The following is a 27,835-nucleotide window of genomic DNA, read 5'->3' as shown; positions in this document are numbered from 1 at the left end:
TCAGCTAGGGTTTCTAGTGCTCAAAGTGCTTCCATTGACATCACCGTGTGCAGTGCAGGGCAAAAGGGGCTGCCAGGAAATTTGAAACTAATTTGCTTCCAGTTGACTAGAACGGCAGATTTTGAATTAGCTGGCTTCTTTTCTAGCTAACTTTTCTCAAGCATTAAGCTGATGAACTGGGCATTTTCTATGATCAATGGGTAACTGCTGGAGCTACAGTAATCTCTGTGAGTAACCTCTATTTGTAGGTCTGTGCAGGCAAATATATTTTTATATATCTATCTCTTGTAAAATGCTGCTGTGAAATGATCCATCTGTATTGTTGACTGCTTTTGCTTACTAGTCTTGTCTTTTGACTGTCCCAGGAGCAGACTCCTGGGGCTAGACCAGGTTGTGCTGAATCCTGACATAGGGAAGACGATACTGCATTATTTAGGGATGCCCACGCCAATATTTAACTCCCCCGTCGTCAGAAAGATGCCACTTGCCCTCTGAATGCTTTTGCCCAGTACCTTACCTGGTTTAACCTGGAATGTTTATTTTAGCTTCTGACATTGGATTTTCCAAAATTTTTATTTTTAAATAGAAAGCAATATCCTTACCTGTGATTTTATTTTCTTTCATTGTTTGTTGTTCAATCAGTTTTCCTGAGAATACAGTTCTCTCAACCTATTTCTCTACTCTCTGTGATGTATTATATAGAAAGGAGGAGGAAAACGGGCTACCCCTGTAGTTTTAGAAAGGCATAATATTGTGGCGCTGGATGGGAATATGGGAGGAGTTTCTCTTAAAGAGCTCAAACCCCTTTCCATCTGCCCATCTCAAGTATGGCTATGTCTAAATACCCTAGAAGAGAACCAGGATTAGCCACACGGTAGCAACAGAAATGTTCTGTGAACACTGTAGTCAAGGCTAAGTTAGTATCTACTTGAGATTTACAATAGGTGTGTTAACTCCTTAGTTTATACACAAGNTACCCTAGAAGAGAACCAGGATTAGCCACACGGTAGCAACAGAAATGTTCTGTGAACACTGTAGTCACTCAAGTTAGTATCTACTTGAGATTTACAATAGGTGTTTTAACTCCTTAGTTTATACACAAGGTGTGTTTTTTTTCTGTCTGTTGAAAGTGTCACTTGTAGAGTAATACAACACTTATTTTTCTCTCACCAGGGAATTTGACTTTAAACTTAATGTAAAATTTGCATTTCAGAGATACTTGGAATTATTGCACATGTTATTTTGCAGCTGAATCCTTAGCAAAACTGTGGATCTCTTATTGAGCATGAAAATTACTGAATGCAAATATGAATCAGCTGAGACTTATTACAGACTAGAGGCTGAGAGAGGTTGTTTACCATTGCATCTAACATCTGTCTTGATACACAGCAGTGTAGAGAAGTCCACAGCTGTAGTTGATCATCTCTACTAGGAACTCCAGCTGCTTGGCATTCATGATTGTTGTTTTTTTTTTTAAGGACTTGTATTTTGAAACATTAATTTCAATTTCTTAAATATTAAAATATTTGATTAAATATTTTATGTAAGAATTTGTATTAATACTACCACATTCATATTAACTTTAGTAGGTGAAAGCCTGCATAAACAAAATTGTGAAATTATTCAAAAGCTTAAAGTTTTTTGATTTTGAAAATAGAATTTTGAGAAGTCAGTAAAGATCAGAGAAATGTTAAAATTGGGTTTTCAAAGAATAGAATGGCGGTTTTGAGAGGCTGGGGTTGTGGTGGAGGAAATGGGGAGATGTTGATCAAAGTGTACAGACTTCAAGTTATAAGATGAGTAAGTTCTGGGGGTCTAATGTACAGCATAGTTATTATACTGAATAATATTGTATTATATACTTTCAAGCTGCTAGGAGAGTAGATCTTAAATGTTATCAGCATGAAAAAGAAATGGTTATTATGTGACATGATGGAGATGTTAGCTTAAACTATGGTGGTAATCATTTTGCAATCTAGAAGTATCAAATTAACACGTACACCTTAAACTTACACAGTGGTGTAGATCATTTATGTCTCAATAAAGCTGGAAAAAAATTAAAAAATAAAACTTGGTTTTTTAAAGTGTGAATTCCTAAATAGGAAGAAGTAGTAGAAAATGGAAAGACTAGATGGAATCAGAGGAGCAGCTCTAATCAGAAGTGATAAGGCTGAAAGGAGAAGTACAAGGTGTGGACATAAAAAGAAACAAAAATTAAGAGAAGTGGATGACAGTGGAGAAACATTGTTTGAAAAAAGGAAACCAGCTTTAAAAAACCATGATTTTAAAGCTAGGCTTAAATTCAGCTCTTACCGCTCAGTATTTCCTGTCCATGACAAGAACAACATTCTGCACATTGCAGAGACTTTGGTTTAAAATTAATGAGCTGTTCCTCATCTCACTCATTTTACCTTCTGTATGGTGTATGTGGTGCTACTCCTTAGCTTACAGAGCTTCCTCTGGAAGTGACTGTGATGGTAAGCCAGTGTCATTTCCCCAGGGATTAGAAGTGAATGGGAAAAAAATGGGTTCCGAATCATTAGTATGTGAAATTTTGTTTGCGGTAAGTACAACTGTAACCATTAATCACCCAGGAAGAGAATGTTCAATTAATGCAACAGTCTTCTATTTGTGTGCATTTGCTAATAGCTTGTGTAGTGGCTGGCAGTCCTTTTTCTGGATTTGCAGCATGCAAGTACCTGAAATATCTGTGTTTTTAGAGACTTAACCAATGACTCGACCACAGCCAGCATTCTCGGTGACTTCTATTAGGGTGAAGAGTGTGTACCAAAATATAATGTACTTAGATTACTCATTTAGTAAAATCTCATTACTCATACTCCTTTTCTGTTATTTTTATCATACTAAGTATATTTTCTTTTGCTTATTAAAAGTGGATTAGGTTTTTTTTTTTTCTTAAAGGCAACTTTTTTGGGGCGCCTGGGTGGCTTAGTCGGTTAAGCGTCCGACTTTCACTTAGGTCATGATCTCGCGGTTCGTGGGTTCGAGCCCGCGTCGGGCTCTGTGCTGACTGCCAGCTTGGAGCCTGGAGCCTGTTTCAGTCTGTGACTCCTTCTCTCTCTGACCCTCCCCTGCTCGCGCTGTCTCTGTCTCTCTCTCTCTCTCTCCTAGAAATAAATAAAACATAAAAAAAAAAATTAAAAAAAAATAAAGGCAACTTTTTTTATTGCATTGCAAATCTGGACAACTCATGCATGCATCACTGTTACTGGAGGGGTTTTTTGATTATTAGACTTAAAAACATTGATCATTATTTTTCACAGCTATGAATTATAGTTACTTATAGGAGAAGTGTATTTAAGATTTTTCAGCCCTGCAGGGCTTTTTATATTTGCTTTATAATTGAACCTTTGTCTTCCAATTTTTTTTAATTGATTCATGAAATTTCAGACTAAAGGGGACAGAGTAGTCACCCATCTGCCTATGGAACCGAACTCCTGTTTGACAAATCAGGGGGATTTTAAACTTGTTTCTAGAAAACTTCCAGTGTTAAAATAATTTAAGAATTTATAGTTCTTTTATAACACTATCTCATGATATAAGTGTTGAGGTGATATTCATTAGGGAATGGAGTTCCCCTGGCTGTTTCTGCATTTATGAACAAGGTACATGGAGAAGAGAGAAAATAGATTCTTAGTGGCTAAGTTAGCTATGATTTGTAAAGAATGAAAATTTGTTGATTTGTACTCCTAAAAAAACAGATTACAAACCCTTAGTGCACTCTCGGAAGTACCTCATTAAAATGAATTTGCCCATGTGTTTTTATTTTACAAGTAATATATCCAATGACATGTACATTAAAAGTGTGAGATAAACCCCTGTTTTAAAAATTGAAAAGCTTACCTTTCCCTCAGCCCCTTTCCTTTAAGTTCTAATGTTATTTTATTAATGCTATGTACAGATGTTAACATACAGGTATTTACAATGCTCAAGTTTATATTTGCATTATTTTAGGATTTTATGGTCTTTTTGCTTAAGTAGAATTGAGTCATGACCATTGTGCAAGAAATTTACTATGAGTTGTAAAATAAAGAAGAGATTATGTCACAGTAGAGCCTGTTCTCTTCCTCTCTTGAGAATTCCAGCATAATTGGAGGGCAAACCCAGATCAGAGTGAGCAAGCCTTTCTCTTGGTAGGAATGAGAGACTGTATGCTTTTTTTACTTGTCTATTTCAACAGTTGGATTTTTTAGTTAGGAGGTAGGAATTCTTCGAGTTATCTTTTAGAATAAAAAAAGTAGCTTTTTAAATGTAGTCAGAACAACTTTTGGATATTGTTGTAGTACTATGGTGAAGTGCTTCTCATACTTTAATGTGTGTACATATTACCTGAGGTTCCTTTTAGAAATATAGATTCTGATAGGAAGGTTTAGGATGGTACCTGAGTCTGCATTTTTAACAAACTGCTGGCTGGTATCTGTGCTGCTGTCCCAAAGCTACACACTGAGTATGAAGATTCTAGGACAGTGCTTTCAAATAGAATTTTCTATGATCACAGAAAAATGTTCTATATCTGTGTGGTGCAATATGGTAGCCACTAACTACATATGGTATTGAACACTAGATTTTCAATTTTATTTAATTTTAATTATTTTAAATTTAAATAGCCATATGTGGCTGTGGGTAACATATGGGATAGCATGGCATTTAGAGTAAGATAATCGATTGAGAAATTTATTCTTAATGGTAATAGCCCCTGTAGGATCATGTTGAAATCTGGAACTGTGGACAAGATTGTCTCCCCTTAATTTTACCACTGCCTGAACTTTGTCTGCAATAGACAAGTATATACAGATGGAGTTGCTGGATTGTAAGCTCCCTGATGGCAAAAGCCGTGTTTTGTTGGCCTTGTTTGTTGCTCCGTTTTCCAGTTCTCACCACATACTTGGTGCACAGTAAATGCTGGGTGAGCAAATGGAAGAATTAGCTAGCTGTAGTGTTAGGAAGGATCCCCATGTTTCCAGCATTCTGTTTAAGCCTGTATTTGGGAGGAGGGGACAGAAGGTAGATGGCACTGACATGTGGTATTTTGCTTGTGTTTTAGAAGGTTTCTTTTTGTTTCTGTTTTGAGGTTCTATTAAATGGTATTCTGATGGTTATAACATTCTTCATTAATCCATTGACCCAACAAATACATCCATTTTACTAGGTACTAATGTTCTAGGCTCTGGGGATATAATGGCAAAATAAGCAAAGTTCGAGCCTTTTGTAGTTTATAATCTCATGGTAACAAAACAAAAACAGGACAAAACAAAACCAAAGAACTCCTTTTTAAAAATGACTGGGTCCAATTTGTATGGTATGTATATGTATAGAATTCATAATTATGGTTCTTCTGGGGCTCTAGGCATAGACTTAATAGTCATATTCTCTTGGGAGACCTTCATCATGTTTCTCAGAATCCCTCGTGATAAATTTTTTGCTTCACATTTCAGCTTCCTGTATCCTAGTCTGCAGCAGATTTGCCAAACAGTTTTACTTTTTTCCTTTGACCATTTCAAGGAGTTTGCTAGCCAGAATGGGAGAAAATCCATTTCATTTACTGGTCCTCAATTAGGATGGTTCTTAGAAGGCCACAGTCTTTCTGAAGCCCATCATATGGAGCAGAGTCATTTCCTCATGATTTGAAGAAAAACAGTTTTTTTGTTTTTAAATGAGGTATAATTGTTATAACATTATATTAGTTTCAAGTGTATAACAATTTGATATTTATATATTGCAAAATAATTGCAGTAGTAAGTCTAGTTAACATCCATCACCATACATAGTTATAACTTTTTTTTCTTGTGATGAGGAATTTTAGGTTCTACTCTGAGCAGCGTTGAAATACGTGATATTATATTGTTAATTATAATCACTATACTACACATTACCTCTCAGTGATTGATTTATTTTGCAACTGACAGTTTATGCCTTTTGACACTCCCCCTTAACCCATTTCACCTAACCCCCACCCCCTGCCTCTGGCAATAACCGGTCATTTCCTGTCTATGAGCTTTGTTGCTGTTGCTATTTTTTACTTACCTGTCTGTCTGTCCATCCATGTATCTATCTATATTTATTTACTTACTTTATTTATTGCTATTATTCATTCATTCATTCATTCATTCATTCTCTCTCTCATTCAAATAGGCTTCACGCCCAGCGTGGAGCTCAATGCAGAGCTTTACTTCATGACCCTGAGATCAAGACCTAGCTGAGATCAAGACGTGGAGGTTTAACTTACTGAGCCACCCAGGTGCCCCTTGTTGCTGTTTTTAGATTTCCACATGTAAATAGGATCATATGGTATTTGTCTTCCTCTGATTTATTTCACTTAGCATAATACCCTCAAGATGTATCCATGTTATTGCAGGTCTTATTGCAAGATTTCCTTCTTTTTTTATGGCTGAATAATATTTCTGTGTGTGTGTGTGTGTGCGCGCGCGTGTGTGTCTGTTTTTCTTTATTCATTCATCCAGCCATGTGTACATGGGCTATTTCTGTATCTTGGCTATTGTAAATAATGCTGGAGTGAACATGGGGATGCCTGTGTCTTTTCAAATTAGTATTTTCATTTTTTTTGGATAAATACCCAGAAGTGGAATTGCTGGATTATATGATAGTTCTATTTTTAAATTTTTGAAGAGCCACCATACTGTTTTCCAGTGTGGCTGGACCAATTTACGTTTCTACCAGCAGTGCATGGGGGTTTCCTTTCTTCCACATTCTCTTTAACACTAGTTATTCTTGTGTTTTTGATAATATAATAGCCATTCTAAAAGGTATGAGGTGATACCTCATTGTGATTTTGATTTACATTTCTCTGATGATGAGTGATATTGAACATTTTTTCATGTACCTATATGTACATCTCTTTGTCTTATTTGAAAAAAATAGGAACTTTTGCCCATTTGTAAATTGGATTTTTTTCCTGCTATTGAACTGTACGAGTTCTTTTTGTATTTTGGATATTAACTCTTTATCAGATATGTGATTTTCAGGTATTTTCTCCAAATCAATAGGGTGTGTTTTCATTTTGTTAATGATTTTCTTTGCCAAACAAGAAGCTTTTTAGTTTTATGTAGAAGTTTTTTTTTCTATTCCCTTTTGCTTTATTTCAGCCCTGTCCCTGTATCCTAAGTGTATGACTATTTAACATACAACCCAAAGCACTCCTGAAATTGATCTTGTTAACATTCAGAAGTATTCCATCTCTTTCTTGCTATGTTATGTTAAAATAAAAAATAAAAAAATTAGTGAATTTAGTCCATCACAGGAAAAGCAACAGGAAACAATTTATTAGGGATCTGACCAAACACATGAAACAGCAGATACTATTCCTATTAGAAAAGGGTGACTCCTAAAGGAATATAAATAGATACCCCTAAAAGTATATATATTTCACTTGAATGTGAAAAGCTGGTCTTCTCTCTCCTCTTCCCTCCCACCTACACATTTGACACTACATTTCATTCCTTTAAGGGGAAAAATAAATGCATAAAAGCTATGAACTCTTATTAATTCAGATTCTACTAGTGTGTGAAGTATATTTAGGTAAGTGCTAAAGTTCTTTTTTTATACTTAGCAAATCCCTTTGTCACAGATATGAAACCAAATTTGGGCAAGACTAATTCAATAAGACTTTCTGGAGGAGAAATAGCTATTTCAGCATTCACTTGGATTCTTACGTTAGTAATAGAGACAGAGTGACGGAGGTGAAGGAAAAGCTTTAACAAGTTAGGTATAAGAGCCCACAGTGATTGGCATAGACTGAGCAGTAGCTTTGTGGAAGCATGTTGAAGTTAGAGACTGCTGGGCAGAGGGCATGTAAAGATACTGGGTATGGATACTGGCTAGAGTGGGAGATGTAGAAGCCTCTGTGTCTTTGTTCTATCCCTTCTGCCTTTGTCCTGGCTCAGGTACACATCACCTCACCTGTGCTATAGCCAGTAGCCCTCCTGAGCCTGTTTATGCTCATTCTTCCCTGTACGTCCCTTCACATGCTACCAGAATAACCTTTTCTAACATGCTAAACAGATTTTTCATGCTTTGGCAATATTCAGTTTTGAATCTCCTATGTTTAGTATGTAGCAGGTATTTAATAAAATGCTTGATGAATTTGAAAGAATTTTGGAAGTATCTGTGTATTAATGGGAAGTATCTATGGCCCTGTTTCAAAAGGGAGCAGAAAAAAATATCTTTATAGTAAAAGAAAAATTTGGTCTTTTTAAAAAAAATCATTGTAATATAAATAGTCCTAATTTTTAAACATAAGGAATAAATCAGAAATTCCAAATAAAAGGGTCAGGATTAATATTGTATGAAGTTTTGTTTGTTGTCAAATACAGTTCAAATGGTGACCTGAAATGCAAATAGTGAAAATAGACTACTCTTGCGTTCTAACAAAGAGGTGTCTTATTTGAAAGGTTTGGTGCTATGCTGAATTCTGTGATGAGCATTCTAACCAAGAGCCATGTGGTCTTTAAGGCTCTTTCTACCCAGGAGCTACAACTAAAAGATTTTTCATTCTTTATTGTGTCTGATAACATTATTGCTGTTAGAAATAAAGGTTTGACAACTCAGAGGCCTCTTAGTTTTTTTCCAGGAATTTACTCCTGAGAAATAAAAGACTAGGAATCTAGTCCTGACTTGTAATTCTTCTAGAATACTTTGTTGAACATCACTTCATTTACCTTGGTCAAGTCATCTTGCCTCTCAGAGCATTGATTTCTCTTAGTCTATGCTAGTCCTTATTTAGTTAAAAGGTAAACAACATTTATTAGATTAGCACTTAAGTGAACAGTAAACTTAGAGCAGGAGAACTGACTGGAATAGTAAATCCGACCATTTGTCATCCTGGGGTTTGGTTTTTCCCTTCTCCCTTTTGTCTTTCTTTGATCAGTTGCCAAATTTTTATATCAAGATATCACACACTGTTGCCCACAACTGAGGCATTTGCCATCTCCTTTATGAGATACATTTTAATGAAAAGTATTAAAAATAGAATGGAGAGATTTTTTAATTTCTTTGAGGCCTCTTTTCTTGATTTCTTTGTGGTCATTTCTCTTTGGACCAGTGTGCCAGTGTTTATTTTAGTGGTTGTTTTACAGTTGGGAGTTTAAACTGTAGAACAAAGTAGACCCTTAACTGATAAAAGTGTATTTTTCTTCCCTTTGTTAAATAGATTTCATTCTTGTATATTTTTGATGTTAAATATATGTTTGACTTCAATGGTCACTGTGGATAGTTTTGTTAAAACACTTCTGATAGATTAAAAATTGTAGCCTTTTAAAGTTTTAAAATATGAGCTAATATCATGTTCACTTATTTCATGTATTTGTACTGTATGTAATATACAGCAAAAATTTTCTTGACATTTGTAAGGAGTAGAGGTGACTTCTTATAAGGGCTGGTGATTAAAGGAAGGCTTTGAGTTTGGTCTTGAAAGATGAAAGAGGGGGATTTGAATTAGGTCTTGNAGAGGTTAAGCAAAGACAAAATAGTGTATATATAGTTAACTTTATTTCCTGTGTGTGTGTGTGTGTGTGTGTGTATAATATATAAATATAATAATAATTATATTTTTATATATAAATTTTATATATAAATAATATAAAGGTATATGAATACCTTTTTAAGGTGTTCATGCTGCCTCCTCCTTCAGTTAAAGAAGCAATAGTATAACATATTTGAAAAGGGGATTGAGCAAGAGAAAGAAAATAGTTTGAGAAAGATAGATTGGGACTGTGTTATGGATCCTCACTTCTAGATCTAAGACTTTGGACTTTAGGCTTTATTCTCTAGGCAGTGCAGAACTACTGAAAGCAACATAAACTTTTGTTTTAGGAAAAAATGGGAAAATGAGCCTGGGCTTTGGATAACTGTTTCAGAAGATTTTTAAATTTCAGGGAAAAGTTTGAAGACACACATATTAGGGTACCTCATTACCAATAAAGACGGAGGGAGAGGGAGGGATGTAAAGCATAGTGAAGGTAGAATAGACAAGCTCTGATTTTTATTTATGTTGGTAGAGTACATCATTCAGTTGAGCCTGCCTTCTCAACTGCCTGCCTTAATTATGTTAGGTGGCTGAATTAATTCTTAAGTCCCTTCAACCTTTGAAATTCTATGTTCTTTGATCCTTGAATATTTGTAAAGGTATGCCTTAGCTTAGAAAAATAATGAAACACATTAAAAATCTGAAGGAAATATATCCTTCAGATATAAATACTAAGTGGGCTAAGTACTTCTCTATCTGCTTTAAGCTCTTTTACTATGTTAAAGAAGGAAAAACTTCTTTTTGGATTATTGACCATTTTCTTTCATTGCATATTAACAGTAAATTTATAGTTTTGAAATCCTGAAGAAACTAATTAACAGAGAGAAAACTGTTAAAAGCCTAAAAAGTATAAAATGTGAAAAATGTTTTTAAAAAGTGTAAAATGGTGCCAATATAGGGATAGTTCCCTATTCATTTTGTGAAACCAGCATTACCCTAATACCAAAACCAGACGAAGATAGTACAAGACAACTGCAGACCAGTATTGCTCAGCAAAAATACTAGAAAGCTGAACCTAGCAACATATAAAAAGGATTATACACTGAGAGATTATAATCAGGGATGCAAGATTGGTTCAGTGTATCAAAATTAATTCATACAGTAATGGTTACTAGAAAAAAAGGCAAACCCCATATGAGAAAAAACATTAGACAGAGTTTGATATCATTTCATGATAAAAACACTTGACAGACTAGGCATAGAAGGGATCTTTCTTCAGCTGGATATAAGGCATTTGTGAAAAGTTAAGAAGATGGTGAGAGATTAAAAGCTTTTTCCTAAATTTAGGGACAAGACAAGGTTGTCTGCTCTTACTACTTCTTCGATATTATAATAGAGGTGTTAGCCAGGGCATATAGGCAAGAAAAATAAATAAAGGACATCCAGATAAGAAAGAAAAAAAGAAAGTAAAACGATTTATTTTCATGAATGACATAATTTTGTATGGAGGAAATCCTAAGGAATAAACAGAAAAGATACTAGAACTTAAGAAGTTTGGCAAGGTTACAAGATGTAAGTTCAGTGTACAGTAACCAATTGTATTTCTATGTGCTAGCAATGGAAAATGAAAATGAAATTTTAAAAATGACAATTCTACTTATAATAGTTACAAAAAGAATAAAATTCCAAGGGGGATAAATTTAACAAAAGTAATGCAAAATTTGTACATTTAAAATGATAAAAAAATTGCTAAAAGAAATTAAAGAAAATTAAATAAATGGAAAGGTAGCCTATGGTATAGGTCAAAAATGTAATAGTAATATTGTTAAGATTCCAGTACTCTACAGATTCACCTGTCTCTCTCAAAATTTCAGCTGACAAGCTTATCCTAAAATTCACATGGGAAATGCAATGGGCCCAGGGTAGTCAGAACAACTTAGAAAAGGGTGAATAAAGTAGAACTCACACTTCCCAATTTTGCTTTCCACAGAGCTATAATAATCAAGATGGTGTAATACCAGCAACAAGATAGACTTCTAACTGAATGCAGTAGAATCGAGAGTCCAGAAATAAACCTTTAAACTTATGGTCAGTTAATTTTCTACAAGAATATCAAGCCAGTTAAGTGGGAGAAGGAATAGTTTTTTCAACAGATAGTGTTGGAACAACTGGATATCCACATGAAAAATGAAGTTGGGTCTCTACTTCACACCATATATAAAAATTAACTCAAAATGGATTAAATGTAGTACTAAATATAGAAGCTAACACTGTAAAACTCTTAGAAGAAAACATAGGAATAAATTTTTGTGATATTAGATTGCACAATGATTTGTTACATATAAATAACATCAAAAACATAAGCAATGAAAAAAAGTAGATAAATTCTATTTTAACAAAATTAAAGACTTTTGTGTTTCAAAAGACACCATTAACTAAGGGAAAGACACCTCACAGAATGGGAGAAAATATTTGCAAAGTATATATCTGATAAAGAGCTTCTGTCCAGAATATATAAAGAATTCTTACAACTCAATTATAAAAAGACAAGTAACTGAGTTATAAAATGGGCAAAGTATCTGAATAGATAGGTCTCTAAAGAAAATGTGCTAATTACCAGTTTATATATGATGAGATGCTCAGTATCAGTCACTAGGGAAATGCACATCAAAACCACAGTGAGATACCATTTCATACCCACCAGGACAGCTAAAAAAAAAAAAGATGGACAATAATGGTACTCTCAAACTTTGCTGGTAGGAATGTAAAATGGTGCAGTTGCTTTGGAAAACTGGGAGTTTCTCAGATGTGAAACATAGAATTATCATGAGACACAGAAATACCAGTCATAGATGTATTTCCACAAAAATTGAAAATAAATGTAGACATAAAAACTTATATGCAAATGTTAATTATTCCTAATAACCTAAAAGTAGAAACAACACAGATGTCCATCAACTGATGAGTGGTTAAAAAAACTGTGGTATATCCATACAATGGAGTATTATTTGGCACTAAAAAAAGAATGAAGTTCTGATATGTGTCACAATGTGGATAAACCTTGAAAACATTGTGCTAAGTGAAAAAAGCCAGATTCAAAATGATTATATTTATAATTCCATTTTTATGACATGTTCAGAATACACAAATCCAAAGAGAAAGAATGAAGATTGGTAGTTATGAGGGACTGAGGAGATAGGGCAATGGGGAGTGACAGCTGATGGATATGGGTTTTTTTTGGGGGGGGGGTTGGTGAAATGTTCTTGAGTTAGAGAGTGGTAATGATATAATTTTGTTAGTATATTACAAACCACTGAATCTTAAAAGAGGAAAAAATGTCAATATACGCCCTAGGAAGAGGAATCTTACTGGTTTTTTTTTTTTAATTTTTTAATGTTTTATTTATTTTTGAGAGAGAGAGATTGATAGAGAGCATGAGCAGAGGAGGGTCAGAGAGAGGGAGACACAGAATCCAAAGACAGGCTCCAGGCTCTGAGCTAGCTGTCAGCACAGAGCCCGATGCGGGACTCAAACCCACGAACCACGAGATCATGACCTGAGCCGAAGTCGGACGCTCAACCGACTGAGCCACCCAGGCGCCCCATGAGTCTTACTGTTTTTAACTATCTTTGTTTTCAAAATCAGGATGTGAAGAGATGCTCCCTCTTCAAATTTCAGCAATCCACATTCTCTTAGTCTTGTCTTATGAAGGTATTACAAATACTGCCCTCACAGAGAAATGCTTCTTAGATTCCATCCATACCTTATTCAAATTTAATTTTAAAAATATATTTCAAATTATTAAAAAAATGGCATATTAAACAGTATATACTCTCAGATGTATTACTGGTCATATATTTTGCATACTGGGGGATATCATATGTTGTTAACACATTTCCAAGTTAACCTTATTTTGCATATGCCTTGGAATCAAGTCTTTAATGTTGTTCAGTGTATGTATTCAGACATTTATCTACATTCCACTAAATAGGAAGGTTGTAGTTCACAGTGCTTTAAAAACAACAACACAACAAATGTCTTCTTTACTGAAGTTGTCAAAGTGAGTACACTGCATTTCTAGTGTAGATGAGGATTTTCTTGATACAAAATAACCAAAACCAAGTTTGGAAGAAAATTGGATATTGGGGTTGATATAACTGTAACTGGTATCTATAAACTCTCAATTAAAATTTTTCTTCATCAGAATGTTTTCATTGTTCTCAGTGACTGATGTTTTTAGTAAGGAAATGTAAATTTGGTTCAATGTGGTAAACATATACTAATTATTGATTTCACTGCTTCGTTTATTGGGGTTCTACTTAAAACACACCATTTAAATTTTATGTAACTGGGATCCTGGAAAATTTTCTTAACACATTAAGTATCCTATTCCATTTTGACNAACCACGAGATCATGACCTGAGCCGAAGTCGGACGCTCAACCGACTGAGCCACCCAGGCGCCCCATGAGTCTTACTGTTTTTAACTATCTTTGTTTTCAAAATCAGGATGTGAAGAGATGCTCCCTCTTCAAATTTCAGCAATCCATATTCTCTTAGTCTTGTCTTACGAAGGTATTACAAAGACTGCCCTCACAGAGAAATGCTTCTTANCCCCTCCCGAGAAATCCAGTAGTGAAAAGGGAGGCTTCCAGCTGAAAAAGTATTTACTGACTTTAAATAGATCATATCTTTGTTCTGAGGCTCTGTCTCAGAGATTGCACTGCACAGATACTTTTGGCTGGATTGTAAGGCTATTTGCTTTTATGCCCAATATAAGTATTTTAGTTACTACCTCATGTGTGGTATATGAAAAGTGATAGGTATTTTATTTCAATCTCTTTTTGCATGTGCAGCAACTGAGTTTCCTGTGTGGGAGTTTATCAAAAGGAAGGTGAAGTATGGCATGTGGCATTAGATTGCCTCCTTCTATCCTCAAATCTTTGTGTCTACCTTCATGTAAGCTAAGTGGAAGGGACCATTAGCAGAGTCACAAGAAGCATGTGTTGCAGAGTAGTTGAGGGCAGGAGACAGTGAAAGAATCAAATAAGGATTATTGAGTATGTAGTATGTGTGGATATTTATTATTATACATTGGAACCTATTGTTCAAAACAAGTTATGTGTCCATTCCGTTCTACTCATAGGTGATCATGGAGGAAGCACTTTACTCCCACCAAATGTCACAAATGAATTTCCAGAATATGGGACCATGGAGGAAAGTGGAGAAGGCCTAAGAACATCTCTTGTGTTCGATACAGAGTCTCTGCCAGGCTGCCCACAAGGGCAGCCAGGGGTCCAGCTTCTTCATGGCCACCAGTCTGGGCTAGAGAGTGTTACAGAAGGACCAAAAGATGTCAGAGAGTCCCTCTCTCAAAGTCACCTCAAGGAACAAAGTTTACAACCCATTGACTCTTTGATTTCAACTCTGAAAGCCACAGAAGCCAGAATAGCTTCAGAAACATTACAGGCTACAAAGGTACTGGACAAAGATGCTATTTCTACTTTTTCAGTTCAGCAGGTGGATAAGGAGCTGGACACTACCCCTCATAAAACAAAGAAACAGGGAGCCAAAAAATTATTTCCTGCTGGCCAAGAAAAAGCACCAGATATACCTCTTTCAGCCGAAGTTACGACTGAGGAGAACTTTTATTTGAGCATCCAGAAGGATCAGACTGTACTGTTAACTGGAGAAGCTCAGGCAGAGCTTTCCAAGATAACCAATCATGGTAGAAAAGGGGCCCTTCATGAGCAGGAGCCAGCTTGTCCTGTATCCTCCCTGGGGAGCGCAGCAGTGACCCATACCTCTGCAGGCAGTGTTGGTTTTTCCAGAGAGAGGCCTGATCACAGTAGCTCCACGGGACGTCCAGGCCGGGTCAAGCATGTGGAATTTCAAGGGGTGGAAATATTGTGGACAGGAGGGGAGAAAAGAGAGACACAGCATCCTGTGGATTTTGAGATCTCATTGGAAAGGACCACCTCTCCTGAAAGCAGAGAACTTTCCAGAGTGCCAAGCCATCTCATTTCAAGTGCTAATTTGTATAATTCAGTTGGTTTGACTGAGAGTGTTTGGGATGAAACCTGGAGAGCTTCATCAGAGAAGCTGGGCACCAGCTCAGGGACGTTTTCCCCTCTGCCTCTTGTTGAGAGTGGAGAGGATGAAGTCTTCCTAAAGGAAAACAAGGAACATCTTGAGAAGAAACCTGAACTGGAGAGAGAAAAGGAAAGGTGAGCTCCCACAATCGTCCTGCTGTCTGTGATGCCTAGTACACATTATAGGAGACCTTTATCCTGTACTTGGCCATGAGAACTCAGCATAATATCCTGGGTCCTTGTTATTATAGAATGGAAGCTGGATCTTGTTGTAAAGCTATCCATTAGGCATAGACTGGGGAGGCAGAGTTACAGAGAAACTGTGAACACCATACTCATGTGGATCCATGTCTGATACTTTTTATGTTTGACAGGTTTCGACTTTTCCAACATCAAGGTAACTAAAATACCCCGTAGCTGTTTAATAATATGAAAAGATTTTGATTCTTGACATATCTTGTAGTCATTATATCCTATCTTAGGCACTTCTTCTGCATGCAACACCAGTGCCTGTATACAAACTGCATGCATGTGTGAACACAAAGGTTTGGGCTGCCTCAGTTTTCTAGGTTTAGAAAGGAGGTCAGGAGGTCAGAAGTAGACTTTAAAATTCAGTTGTTCTAGTGCATTCACATGAGAATCCTTTCTTAAAAGTAGCATATGTTTTGATTTTGGGCCTGATAAGTCAACTTAGCATGATACGGTATTTTCCTGATCTTTTCCATACATTTCTGACATCCATACCAGCTTAGAGCCTGGATAAATGGAAGACATGACCCATCTTTTTCACTTTTTTTCATTGCTTTCTTGACCATACGGTGTTCGTTCTGGCAAAGTCATTTTTCATGTACTCTCATTTCCAATTTGTAGCATCTTTTCGTCCATCAGTCCTCATAACACCACATTTTATAATTTATGTGGGAGAATTTCTGTGTCAGGGCTTAAGGGTTTTTGTTTGCTTGGTATAAGGAAATACATTTTCCTTTATAGTTAATTAACAAATCCACCTAGATGGATTTGATGCTCCTTTAGGAAGGTTATCAGGACTCCTCCTCTCCACTCTCTCCTCTGCAACCCTCCTAACACAGAAAATCTGCCTTGATACATGGCACATGGCTCAGTAGTTATAGTCCCACTGGGATATATACTTTTGCTATTGTGCATATTATTAATTTATTCCACTCTTCCTTTCTCCCTTCTTCCACAGATAGTTTTTGATTGTCTATGATGTTCTTGACCCTGCTAGATGCTGGGCATAAAAGAATGTTCAAAATAGATAATGGCTCGTGGTCATTGCTTTCATGGAGTTTACTGCTAAAGATAAACACTAACTACATAAACACATTAATAATTATAGGATCACAAATTGTGGTAGGTTCTGGGAAGGAAAATAACAGAGACATACCAGAAAAAAGATTTAAATTCAGTTAGTGGCTTGGAGAGGACTTTCTGTGGAAATGATAAGTAGGCTGACACTTGAGAAATGAATATGAGTTAATCAGTCAGAATGGGGAGGAAGAATATTCCAGGGAGGGAGGGAACAAAATGTGCAAAGGAGAGCTGCTGGATTGCCTAGTTATGTGAGCTCTTCCTAGAGTTGTGTGAAATGGAGGCTTTCTGGCAGGTTCAAAGATTTGAAACTCCATCAGTGTGGTTGGAGCGTAAGGAGCTTTGGGAAGAGGGGTGGGAAATGAGTGTGAAGAAGTGGAGAGTAATTTCCCATTTTATTCCATGGACAGCGAGAAGCCATGAAGAGATATAAACACAGAGTACAATTTGGTATGTGGTAGACCTTTGTAATTTAAAAACAATAAAGACACCTGTATTGTTGATTGTAAATCTTCATAACATCTAGGGTTGTTGATACCCATGAGGTAGTTTTCTACTTTTATTCCTATTTATAGGAATTTGAGGCTTAGGTTAAGTAAGGTTTTCTAAAGTGATATAGCTGGTAATTGGCATATCTAGCATTCAGCCCCAGGTTTTACTAACTCTTGAGCTCTTGCTGTTATGGAGTTTTAAAAAATTTGCTTATTTATCCTAATGTTTATTTTTAATATTTGGACACAATGCTGCATACTAATTAATTGATGCTCCACCCATGTATATTAAATTGTAATTTGTTTACATGTTTTCACTCTTTTGGTTAGCCTTACAATAAACATGCTTGTTGGTTTTTTAAAAAATCGTTTTTGTTTTTTAAAGGTCATTCACTGTCGATTTTTGGGCATGAAAACTCTCTGCAGTGCTGCCTTGTTGTCAGCAGGGGGCAGCCCTTGGATTCTAATGTTCTCGTTCTCTTAAGGGCGGTTGGTCTTGTTTAAATCAGAATGTATTAATAGACTGATGAAAGTTTAGTGTATTTTTACTCCATTAAGTTTACAGAGTGTATTTATCTGTGTCTGTTAAAATAAAGGATGACAGTAGCTGTTAAAAATTTGAATTTGTGGAGTTTAGTTGGCTAAAATGGGAATTTAATATTTTCATTCAAATACTAGGAAACTAGTTTGAAACTACACAAATTATTTAGATAGCACATGTATGCTAAGAGGTTCTTCAACCCAAATATGTTTCTATGATATCTTCCTTTCCAAATATATTAAGATAGAACCCAAAGAATATAATTGTTAGCTTTATAGAGTATTATCTTTCTTAAATGGCTATATGGTTGAAAGGGAAAAAATAAAGAGAACATTAGCCTAATATTGAAATTCTTTACTCTTATTTCCTTTCCAGGATTCTTGACCAAGAGGAGCACTTTAGGGGAGGAGATGATGATGTCCTTGGGCCCGGGTATACAGAGGACTCCACTGATGTGTACAGCTCCCAGTTTGAAACCATTTTGGACAACACTTCCTTATACTACAGTGCTGAGTCTTTGGAGACATTATATTCAGAACCTGATAGCTATTTTAGCTTTGAAATGCCCCTCACTCCAATGATACAGCAGCGCATTAAAGAAGGCAGTCAGTTCCTGGAGAGGACATCAGCGGCCGGACAGCAAGACATCCTGAGTGTCTCTGCAGATGGTGGAATAGTGATGGGTTATTCTAGTGGAATCACCAATGGGCTGAGTGACAACAGTGAATCCATCTACACGAAAGGGACTCCAGGGATTGCTTTCTGGGGAAGGTACTAGTTGTATTCTCATTAATTTCATGTGGTGGTTTTTGTGTCATTTTCTCCTTGGGAAATCTGAGAGTGGAATATATCTGAAGACCATTTGGCCAGTTTCTGTGGATATATGTGAATGATGTGAGTAGAGAATAATTTGGGTTTTAGGGGAAGGCAGAGTATGCTTTAGCAGTTTCCCAAATTGGCAAGCTGTGGTTATTGTATTTGGTAGTGTTTCCTGGATTACCATATATAAATTGGATCCTGAGCAAATATTTGTGGGTGATGAGTAGGTGTTAACTGCCATGGTGCAGTTTTTGTAGCAGTGGTATGGTGCCATGAAAAGAACACTGAGAGATGTTGGCTTTCGTATTGCCATGGATGTTGGGTGTTGACTTGGAGCAGGTTGCTTGACTAGGCCAGAAATTCCTTAACTGCAAATTGAGGGTGTTGGATTAGATGGTCACCAAAGTATCTTCTAGGCCTTTGCTCTGTGAGGACCTGTTCTGTTGGGTAGGCTTCTATTCCTCAGATGGGAAAGATCTGGCTATATGGATGCTTGATAGAACTGATACCTTAGTCAAGACTACAAATATTTATTTTCTCTCTCTACTTTAGGATTTAAGTCTACTTGGGACAAATTATATAGGTTACATGTGCCCTACCTGTCATTTAGTTATTCCCTGTCTATTTATAGATTATCCAGCATTTCGTTTCTTCCTGCTCATTATCTGCGTGTCATTCACCTTTCCTTTAACATCTTTATCAGTGGGCAGAGAATGCTAAACTTGTTAATGATTTTATGAATTCAGTTTTGATATAATTTTCCTGAATTAAAGTGTGTGTGTGTGTGCGTGCGCGCGTGCGTGTGTTGGGCGAAGTAAAGGAGAGTTTAAGGAGATAAATATTTTAAAGTTGTATGAAAAAGTGTCAGCACTTTTTTTAAAAAAGTCAATATCATACAGGTTTCCAATGAGCCTCTCTTTGTAAGCAGTTCGTTTTCTGTTGAGCATTATCTATAACCAGTTCATAGGTGTATAATTCATTGGGTGAATACATTCAAGACTGGCGTGTTATAAATTGAAGCTATGCATTTCCATATGAAAAGAAACCTCCAAATGGCTGTTGATTGCCTTCTTGGGTCACTAGTGACATAATGAAACAACACTAGTCTCAAAAGCAAAAAACCTTAGTCTGAATAACTTGGGCAAGCCACTTATTTTCTCTGATACTCACTTTAGCAAAATGAAGTTATGTATGCCATGTGGCTGTGAGATTTAAAGAGTTAATATAGATTAAAGCAACTAGCACAGCATATGGCACAAAATAGGAGTTAGGGTTAGTCAGAATTGGTTGGCAAGTCCACATTTAGACTTTCTCTATTTCGGGGGTAGAGGGGGAAGGGCATCCCTCAGGGGGAAGGTGTTTCTGAAGACCATGGTCCTCCCCCTTGGGGCGGGGCGGGGGGGGGNAGGCTTTTGTTTCACCATCATCCCTGATAACTGCAAGTTGAGATAAAATGCAATAGGATAGGCATGCAGATAATTTTATTAAAACTTCAGTCCAACTTCCTGGGGTGAGTTGAAGTTGTTTATATTACAGACCCAAAAAATAGATGAGAGAGTTGAGGTGTTTTGGGCTGAGAGGCTTTGCTGCCAAGCTTCAGGGAGAGTAAGTAAATGAAAAGAGATGAACATCAGAAAGTCAGATCAGAAAGGAATTAGGTGAAATGTTTAACAAACGTAGGTATGGTTTGCTTATTTAGAATAGGAAGTAGTCACCATTGGGCCAGCATAGGTGCCCGTCATTATTAGTAGGGCAGAGTTAGATAGTTATGAAAGTATTTAGAAGGTTATAGAATATTTTAGCATCTCAGATTTAGACCACAGTACACTTTAGGCCATCTCAAGATAAAGCTTCATTACTTGCATTGTCAAACCTTATGATCTTGGCCAGTTCTAAGACAAACTGAGAAACAGATTCATAACTATGGAGAACAGTCTGGTGGTTACCAGAATGGAGGTGTGTAGAGGGGTCAGTGAGCTAGGCGATGAGGATTAAGGAGTGCACTTGTGATGAGCACTGGGTGTCATATGGAAGTGTTAAATCACTAAGTTGTACACCTGACACTAACACTGTATAACTAACTGGAATTTAAATAAAATCTTAAAAAAAAAAAACCCTGAATTCCAGTATGAATGAGAAGCATCTTAGGGATATGTCAGCCACACTTCTCCTAGCTCTGATACTCTTCCGTTGATTCCTGACTGGTGGTCATTCTTCCCTTCCTTTAACACCTCTGGTGGCTTGACCAGACCTCTATTTGTGTTCTTCTAGTTGGCATAATATAATATGTGGTTACAGGTGAAAAAGGTTTTGTTTTATGATATATGTTGTCTATTCAGGTTATAAACGTAGGGTGGGCTCAATGATCTAAGAAGTTTTATTTATTTATTTTTCTTAAGAAATTTTAAAGGAACTAACTGGAATAACTTTTATGCTTTTCTTTATCTCTCTTTCTTTTTGGTGCTCTTAAGTTGCAGCACCAGAAGAACTGTGGGCTGAAGAATTATGACATTTTTTAGCTTGAAGGGGACCTTAGATAATCTTGTTTTACAGTAAAGAATCTGAGTCCCAGTTTGGTGGGATGGATTTACCTGTGAGAGATCCTTTATCAGAGTTCAAATTGTCTGACTCCTAGACCAGATATATTTGCTATTCTAGGCTGCCTGTTCTCATACCTTTATTCTTCTTCTAAATCTAATTTCTCTCATGACATATGTCTATATAATTAGAAATCTGAGTTGGTAGTGGTAGAACTTATTGTTGGTGGTGGTGTGTGTTCAATTTGAGAAAAAAATTTACCAAATTGTTAATAAACATGTCTCCATAAATATTTAAAGTAATCAATGAGCAGGCTTTTAAACATTTCCTTTACATTAAAACATTTCTTCTGTAGAGGTAAGGATACAGACTATTGAGCCTGTTAAGGAAGTCCAGACTAGAATGCTGACTGCCCAATAGTCAGCCTGATTGACTTCCCTCAACCAAGCACTCAGGGCCAAAGTGTTAGGATTCAAGTGAAAAAACATTTTCTGGTTTTATTAATAAATATGACATTTGTAAAAGGAAAGTGATAAGTCAAACAAGTGCACATGCTTAATATTCTCTATTCACTGGCCTCTCCTGTTCCCTTGGCAATGGGCTGGGGGGATTGGGGGGGGCGGCTCTGACCTTATTGAATGAAGTGAACTCTCTAGAAGGCACAAAGAAAAGGGGATGATATGACTAATGATATGACTAATGACTGATGATATGACTGTCTTCCTGGTAATGCTTCTTTGATTCTAGCTAGACCTGAACCAAGAAATTAAGCCCATCTCTGTTGAGGTATTGATTTTAATGTATAAAATGTTAGCTGTCAGTCAGTAGAAAAGATTATAAGATTACTTAGGTTGTCTCTAAGCACAACTTTGTATCATAGGCATCTTATAGTTTTTATTTAGTAAACACATGGTACGTAATACTCATAATAAACTAGGAGAAAGGAGCTATTAATGTTCTCATTTTTTAGATGAGGAAACTGAGGCATAGTGCATTTGAGTAACTTACTCAAAGTCACACAGATGGTAAGTTGCATGCCCAGGATTTGAACCTAGGCAATCAGGCTCCAGAGCCCATTTAATTTTGGTTTCAAAACAAAAGTATATTCGGCATTGCCTAGGTATATTTTAAAATCCTTTTCTACTTCAATATATGATTTACTTTGTCATTAAAGATGATTTCAGGGGCACCTGGGTGGCTCAGTTGATTGTGTCTGACTCTCTCTTGATTTTGGCTCAGGTCATGATCTCACAGTCGTGAGATTGAGCCCTGCATTGGGCTGGGTGTGGAGCCTGCCTGAGATTCTCTGTCTCCCCTTGTACCCCATCCCTAGCTCGGGTGTGGTCACTCTCTCTCTCTCTCTCTCTCTTTACAAAAACAAAAAGAAGATGATTTCAGTAGCAGTATTTGACAGTGATTTCTTTTGAATGCAGGATAACACTGTTCTCNGGGTGTGGAGCCTGCCTGAGATTCTCTGTCTCCCCTTGTACCCCATCCCTAGCTCGGGTGTGCTCACTCTCTCTCTCTCTCTCTCTTTACAAAAAGAAAAAGAAGATGATTTCAGTAGCAGTATTTGATAGTGATTTCTTTTGAATGCAGGATAACACTGTTCTTTATTGTGTTGCTTTTTTAAAGAAAGGTGCAAGTGGCTGGGAAGGATAATGAGGATGTTGTATCACTTCTGCAAAACTTAGTTCTCTGTCTCAGGAACACCTTCCAGTCTTGGATTTAGCTATGCATTGGTGGTCAGAGGAGGATTGTTCTTCCCTGTTACTCTCTCCACTTAAGTCAGAGAAGAAAACATTTCAAATCTGTAATATTCTAGTATCAAGTTGGAAAGGACATTTTTAAAGAGTACATGTGCTCACTATTTGTCTTTTAAAGGATTATATACCTTTGTGGTATCAAATAGGTCATTCTTTATAAGGTGAAAAAACCTCTTAAGACCTTGGAATAAATCTGGACAGGAATAGTTAAATTCTCTCAGGTGCTCTGAAGTGCTCTGAACACTGAATGTTGGTGAGGAAGCTGCATGTCTGTCAGGAAATAGCTCACCCTGTGATTGTAACACAATATTTTAATGAAGGAGCAAAGAGGAGCATCTCCTCCCTTTGTGGTCAGCTACATAGCACTCAGGCTGACGGGGTCAGCAGTGCTGTGTGAAGTCCAGTCACATGGCTCCAAAATTAGAAAGGATAATTAGAGACTTACAGTTTGTACATGTTCCAATGGGTTCCTTTGTGTCTGAGTGCTTCTCCCTTGCTGGCTTATCATCTGATGATTGCAACTCTAATCAGTAAGTTCTGACCCGAAGACTGTAAGGCACAAATGTTGTCACTGTGACCATTAACAGAGCTGAATATTGTCCATTTCTATTGAGCTGGAGTTTGGACAGATAGGAAAAGAGAGATACCAAATATAGTAATATGGCAGGATCCTCTGTTTTGATTCTCTGAAATATATAAAACTGCTTTTTAAAATTACCTTTTTAGCATAATAGGTATATTTTATGTCTCAGCTTCCTAGCTTTTCTTTCAGATACCGCTCAGGATATGGAGGAGTACAGCAGAAGAGGTGAATTACATCAGTGTGCAACTGATATGCCTGAGGAGAGTGCTTCAGGCAGTCTTGGGTCTACTCCGAATTTGATAGTTGTGGTTTTTTGGCCTTCCTTTTGTTTTTGTTTTTGTTTTTTCCCTCTTCTCAAATGGAATGCTGACATTTAAAAGTATCCCTTTTCTTCACTTTTTCTCTTTCTTTAGTGTTTGTTTAGGAAAAAGCATGTGAAGTATGATTTCAAAAATGTTTTTGACATTTCAATTTAAAACCTGCAGGATTTTAATATACTTTATAAGTATTACAATAAGAATTAAAGTAATGTAGTATTAGTTAAGCTGCTGGGTGAGGAAAATATTTTGGTCCTGTGAAGTTGTCTTTAGAGTTCTGGCTGTCTATTGAGTTTCTGACTTTTCTTGTATCATTAGGAGCAGGAGGCTTTGTGGTCTCATAGGTTTATTATTGGGTAGCTCTTGCTCCAGTAATCTCTTTAGTCCTTTTCTTTTGGGTTTGAAAACTAGTTCTGCAGAAAATGGGTTCTTATTTTTTTTTCTTTCTAGCTTCTTTCAAGCATTTATAATGGATTTTGGTTTTTTTTTATTTACTACAAGGGGGTCTTTGCTCAATGATGAGTGGTGGGAGCTGTGCTAGGTTTCAGAGCCAGTCCTATCTGGGTTTGAATCCTGTCTCAGTTACTTACTAGGTATGTGATCTTGAGTAATTACAGTAAATCTGAGAACTTTTCTACATATAAAATCCAACGAATAATACCTATCTGCTAAAGGAAGGAGAAGCAAATGAGATTAGTCAGGTAGCAGGATTCAAGAAAAGAAAATCAAGTAGCTTAACAATGACTGGTGTTGTACATCACAGAAGATAAATAAATCAAAATTTATGTCGTCATGCTACTCTGCCATGAGCTCAAGTCCTGTATCAGCCCCTGAGCTGCCAGCACTGTCCTCCCAGCTCTAACTCTCCGGTACACCTATTATGGGACTTCCTGAAATACTGCTTCCTTTTCATAAAGCACAACACTCTGTGTTAGGGTAGCATAATTATGGGAATTTGGGATCAGAAGACAAGGAGGTCAAGTCCTCCTTTTTACTGGCTGCCTCATCTTGTTTTGCTCCAGACAGCTTGTGATTCCTTATTGGTAAGGTGGAAATAACCTTACCACTCATTTTATAGCTTTGTTGTAAGAATTTGCTAAATTCTAGTTTGTGGATATTTATTTTAAACCTACTTTGCATTTTGTAGTAATCTGAATAATCGTCTAAGGGATATAAGAAAATAGGTAAGAAAAGCCTGGTAAAGAAAAAAAGATGCAAGGATTTAGCAAATGTTTGAATATAGGACATGCAGCCTGAGTCAAAATCATTGTGAGACTTCAAGCTTGGATGATTTACTAAATCTAGAAAGTAGTAGGAATTGGGGAGATCGGCAGGGTTTGTAGGACAGTAGCTAGTAGTGAGATCAGTTTAAACGCTAAATATTAGGAGAGCAGTGGTGCTTTATGTAGAAGTGCTGGTGGGAGTGTGAGACTGAAGGCTGGCTGCAGGACTTTGGAGTCACCATTTAGAGGTGAGGCTCGCAGCTGTGGGCATGAGTGAACTCTTGGGTGATGAGGGGTGTGCTGAGGCCAGCTGCAGAGATGCACACACAGGAGCACTTGGGTGCTGCTTGTGCATCTTTCTGATTCTATATTTGTAGGAAATGCCCTCCAAGGTGAGTTTCCTGGCAGCTCTTCTGCACTTCGTTTCTCCAGCATTGCCTTGATTATCAGGGACAACAGTGTAAAAGCTAAGTGTTCTGGTCGTCTGATGTTCTTCTGATTCTTCTCAGACAGTCCTGGCCCTGGCTGGCCTTGGTGATTTGGGGCTCTATTTGTTGAGTGTCTTTTAAATAAATTGGTGATGATTTCAGGAAATGATTCTGAATTTGAAATAGGGTTTCTTAGAAACATTCTAATTCTGTAGTTCACAACTTAAAGGAATGCCCTGGATTGCTACTGTGAAGAGTGTTGTGGGATGCTTGCTGAAGTGAATGATCTTTTATCAAAGACCATATGAAAACACTGTTTTTATTTATTCTTAAAATTTATTTTAGAGAGAGAGTGAGAGAGCAGGTGAGAAGGGCGGGAGGGAAAGAGAGAGCATCTTAAACAGACTCCACACTTAGCACGGGACCTGATGCGGGACTCAATTTCATGACCCTGGGATCATGGCCTGAGCCGAAATTAAGAGTTGGATGCCCAGGCACCCCAAGGCTTTATGACAAAGGACATTGGACATACATATTATTACAAGGATAATTATGGGTCCTGGATTGGCAGTTACTGTTTTAACTGGTTGGGATGATATAGCAATCTTTTTATTCATATATCAGTGCAGTTTTTAACTTTCAAAGGAAACAACATTTCCTTTAAGCAAAGGTCATTTATCACAAGATTTGCAATACTGGATGAGGAATATTATCCATAGATTTGTTGTTTGGGGAAGCAAAAAGAGAAAGTTATATGAAGGTATTTTACATAGGAATACCAATTTATCAAAACCCAAAGTGGGTACATTTTCAGTGCCTTTATCTTTTTTTTTCTTTTTCTACTGTGGATCTCATAGGCTTTCTGTGAACTGATGTAAAGAGTGTATTAAATAGGCTCAAGCTCCTAACGGAGCCTTAATATTCAGTATCATGGCCATCGTGCATGGTAAGTTCTCCTGCATGCTAATGAAGATTAATATCAAACTACATCTAAACCAGTGTTAGATCAATAATTCGACTTCATAATCCCCACAACACATATGGTATTTCTTTTTTTTGTTTTTTAATGTTTTTATTTATTTCTAAGAGAGAGAGAGACAGCGTGAGCAGGGGAGGGTCAGAGAGAGAGGGAGTCACAGACTGAAACAGGCTCCAGGCTCTGAGCTGGCAGTCAGCACAGAGCCCGATGTGGGGCTTGAACCCACGAACCATGAGATCATGACCTAAGCGAAAGTCGGACGCTTAACTGACTAAGCCACCCAGGCGCCCCATCCCATATGGTATTTCATATGCCTGAGCCCAAACCTCCATCTGTAGTGTCCTACTGGTCTCTCAATTAAGAATTATTAAAGGAAGCCCTTATAAGTCATACACTGAACTACTGAGATTTTTAATCTTTCTACCTTGCATCCTAGCAGTGTTGATCTGGGACTCTGTTAGAATTGCAGAATCTCAGGCCCCACCTGTGACCTACTAAGTTAGAATCTGCATTTTTAGAAGATATCCAGGTGGTCTACATAAACAATGACATTTGACAGACACTGACTTGTCTGGAACAGCAGTCCATGGACCAAGCTAAAGTAGGAAAGCTCTAGAATAGGATTCTGTAACCTGACTGCACATTAGAGTTACATAGGGAGCTTTTTAAAATTCCAACTTCCCATGCTTCACCTCCAGAGATTCTGATTCTGTTGGTGGAGGGTGACATCCGGACAGTGATAGCTTTAACGTTTATTTATTTTGAGAGAGAAAGAGAGCATACATACAAGGGTCAAAGAGAGACAGAGATACACAGAGACAGACAGAGACAGAGGAAGAGAGAAAGAATCCCAAGGAGGCTCCACACCATTAACGCTGAGCTTGAACTCACAAATCATGAGCTTATGACCTGAAGCAAAACCAAGAGTCTGTCGCTTAACCAAGGGAGCCACCCAGGCACTCCCACCTGGGTGGGGACTCTTTTAAAGCTGTCACTGTTTGGGGCACCTGGATGGCTCAGTCAGACTTTGGCTCAGGTCATGATCTCACGGTTCATGGGTTCGAGCCCCACATTGGGCTCTGTGCCGACAGAGCCTGGAGCCTGCTTCATATTCTGTGTCTCCCTCTCTTTCTGCCCTTCTCCCGCTCCTGTTCTGTCTTTGAAAAGTAAATAAAACGTTAAGGAAATTATGAAAAAGATTCCCGGGTGATTCTGATGTTCAGCTTGG

At 37.1% G+C, this 27,835-nt stretch overlaps 1 protein-coding gene across 1 annotated transcript in view; it reads left to right on the top strand.

Moving 5' to 3' along the window:
• Positions 1-27,835, top strand: part of PSD3 (pleckstrin and Sec7 domain containing 3) — a 593,010-nt gene that overhangs the window by 183,383 nt on the left and 381,792 nt on the right. The window contains exons 3-4 of the mRNA XM_077773127.1: positions 14,648-15,728; positions 18,330-18,725. Coding sequence (XP_077629253.1) covers positions 14,648-15,728; positions 18,330-18,725 — 1,477 coding nt within the window. The remainder of the gene's footprint in view (positions 1-14,647; positions 15,729-18,329; positions 18,726-27,835) is intronic.

This window comes from Crocuta crocuta, unplaced genomic scaffold (assembly GCF_008692635.1).
Source record: "Crocuta crocuta isolate KB4526 unplaced genomic scaffold, BGI_CrCroc_1.0 scaffold177, whole genome shotgun sequence".
NCBI lineage: Eukaryota > Metazoa > Chordata > Mammalia > Carnivora > Hyaenidae > Crocuta > Crocuta crocuta.
This window is presented reverse-complemented; position numbering and strand designations above follow the sequence as displayed.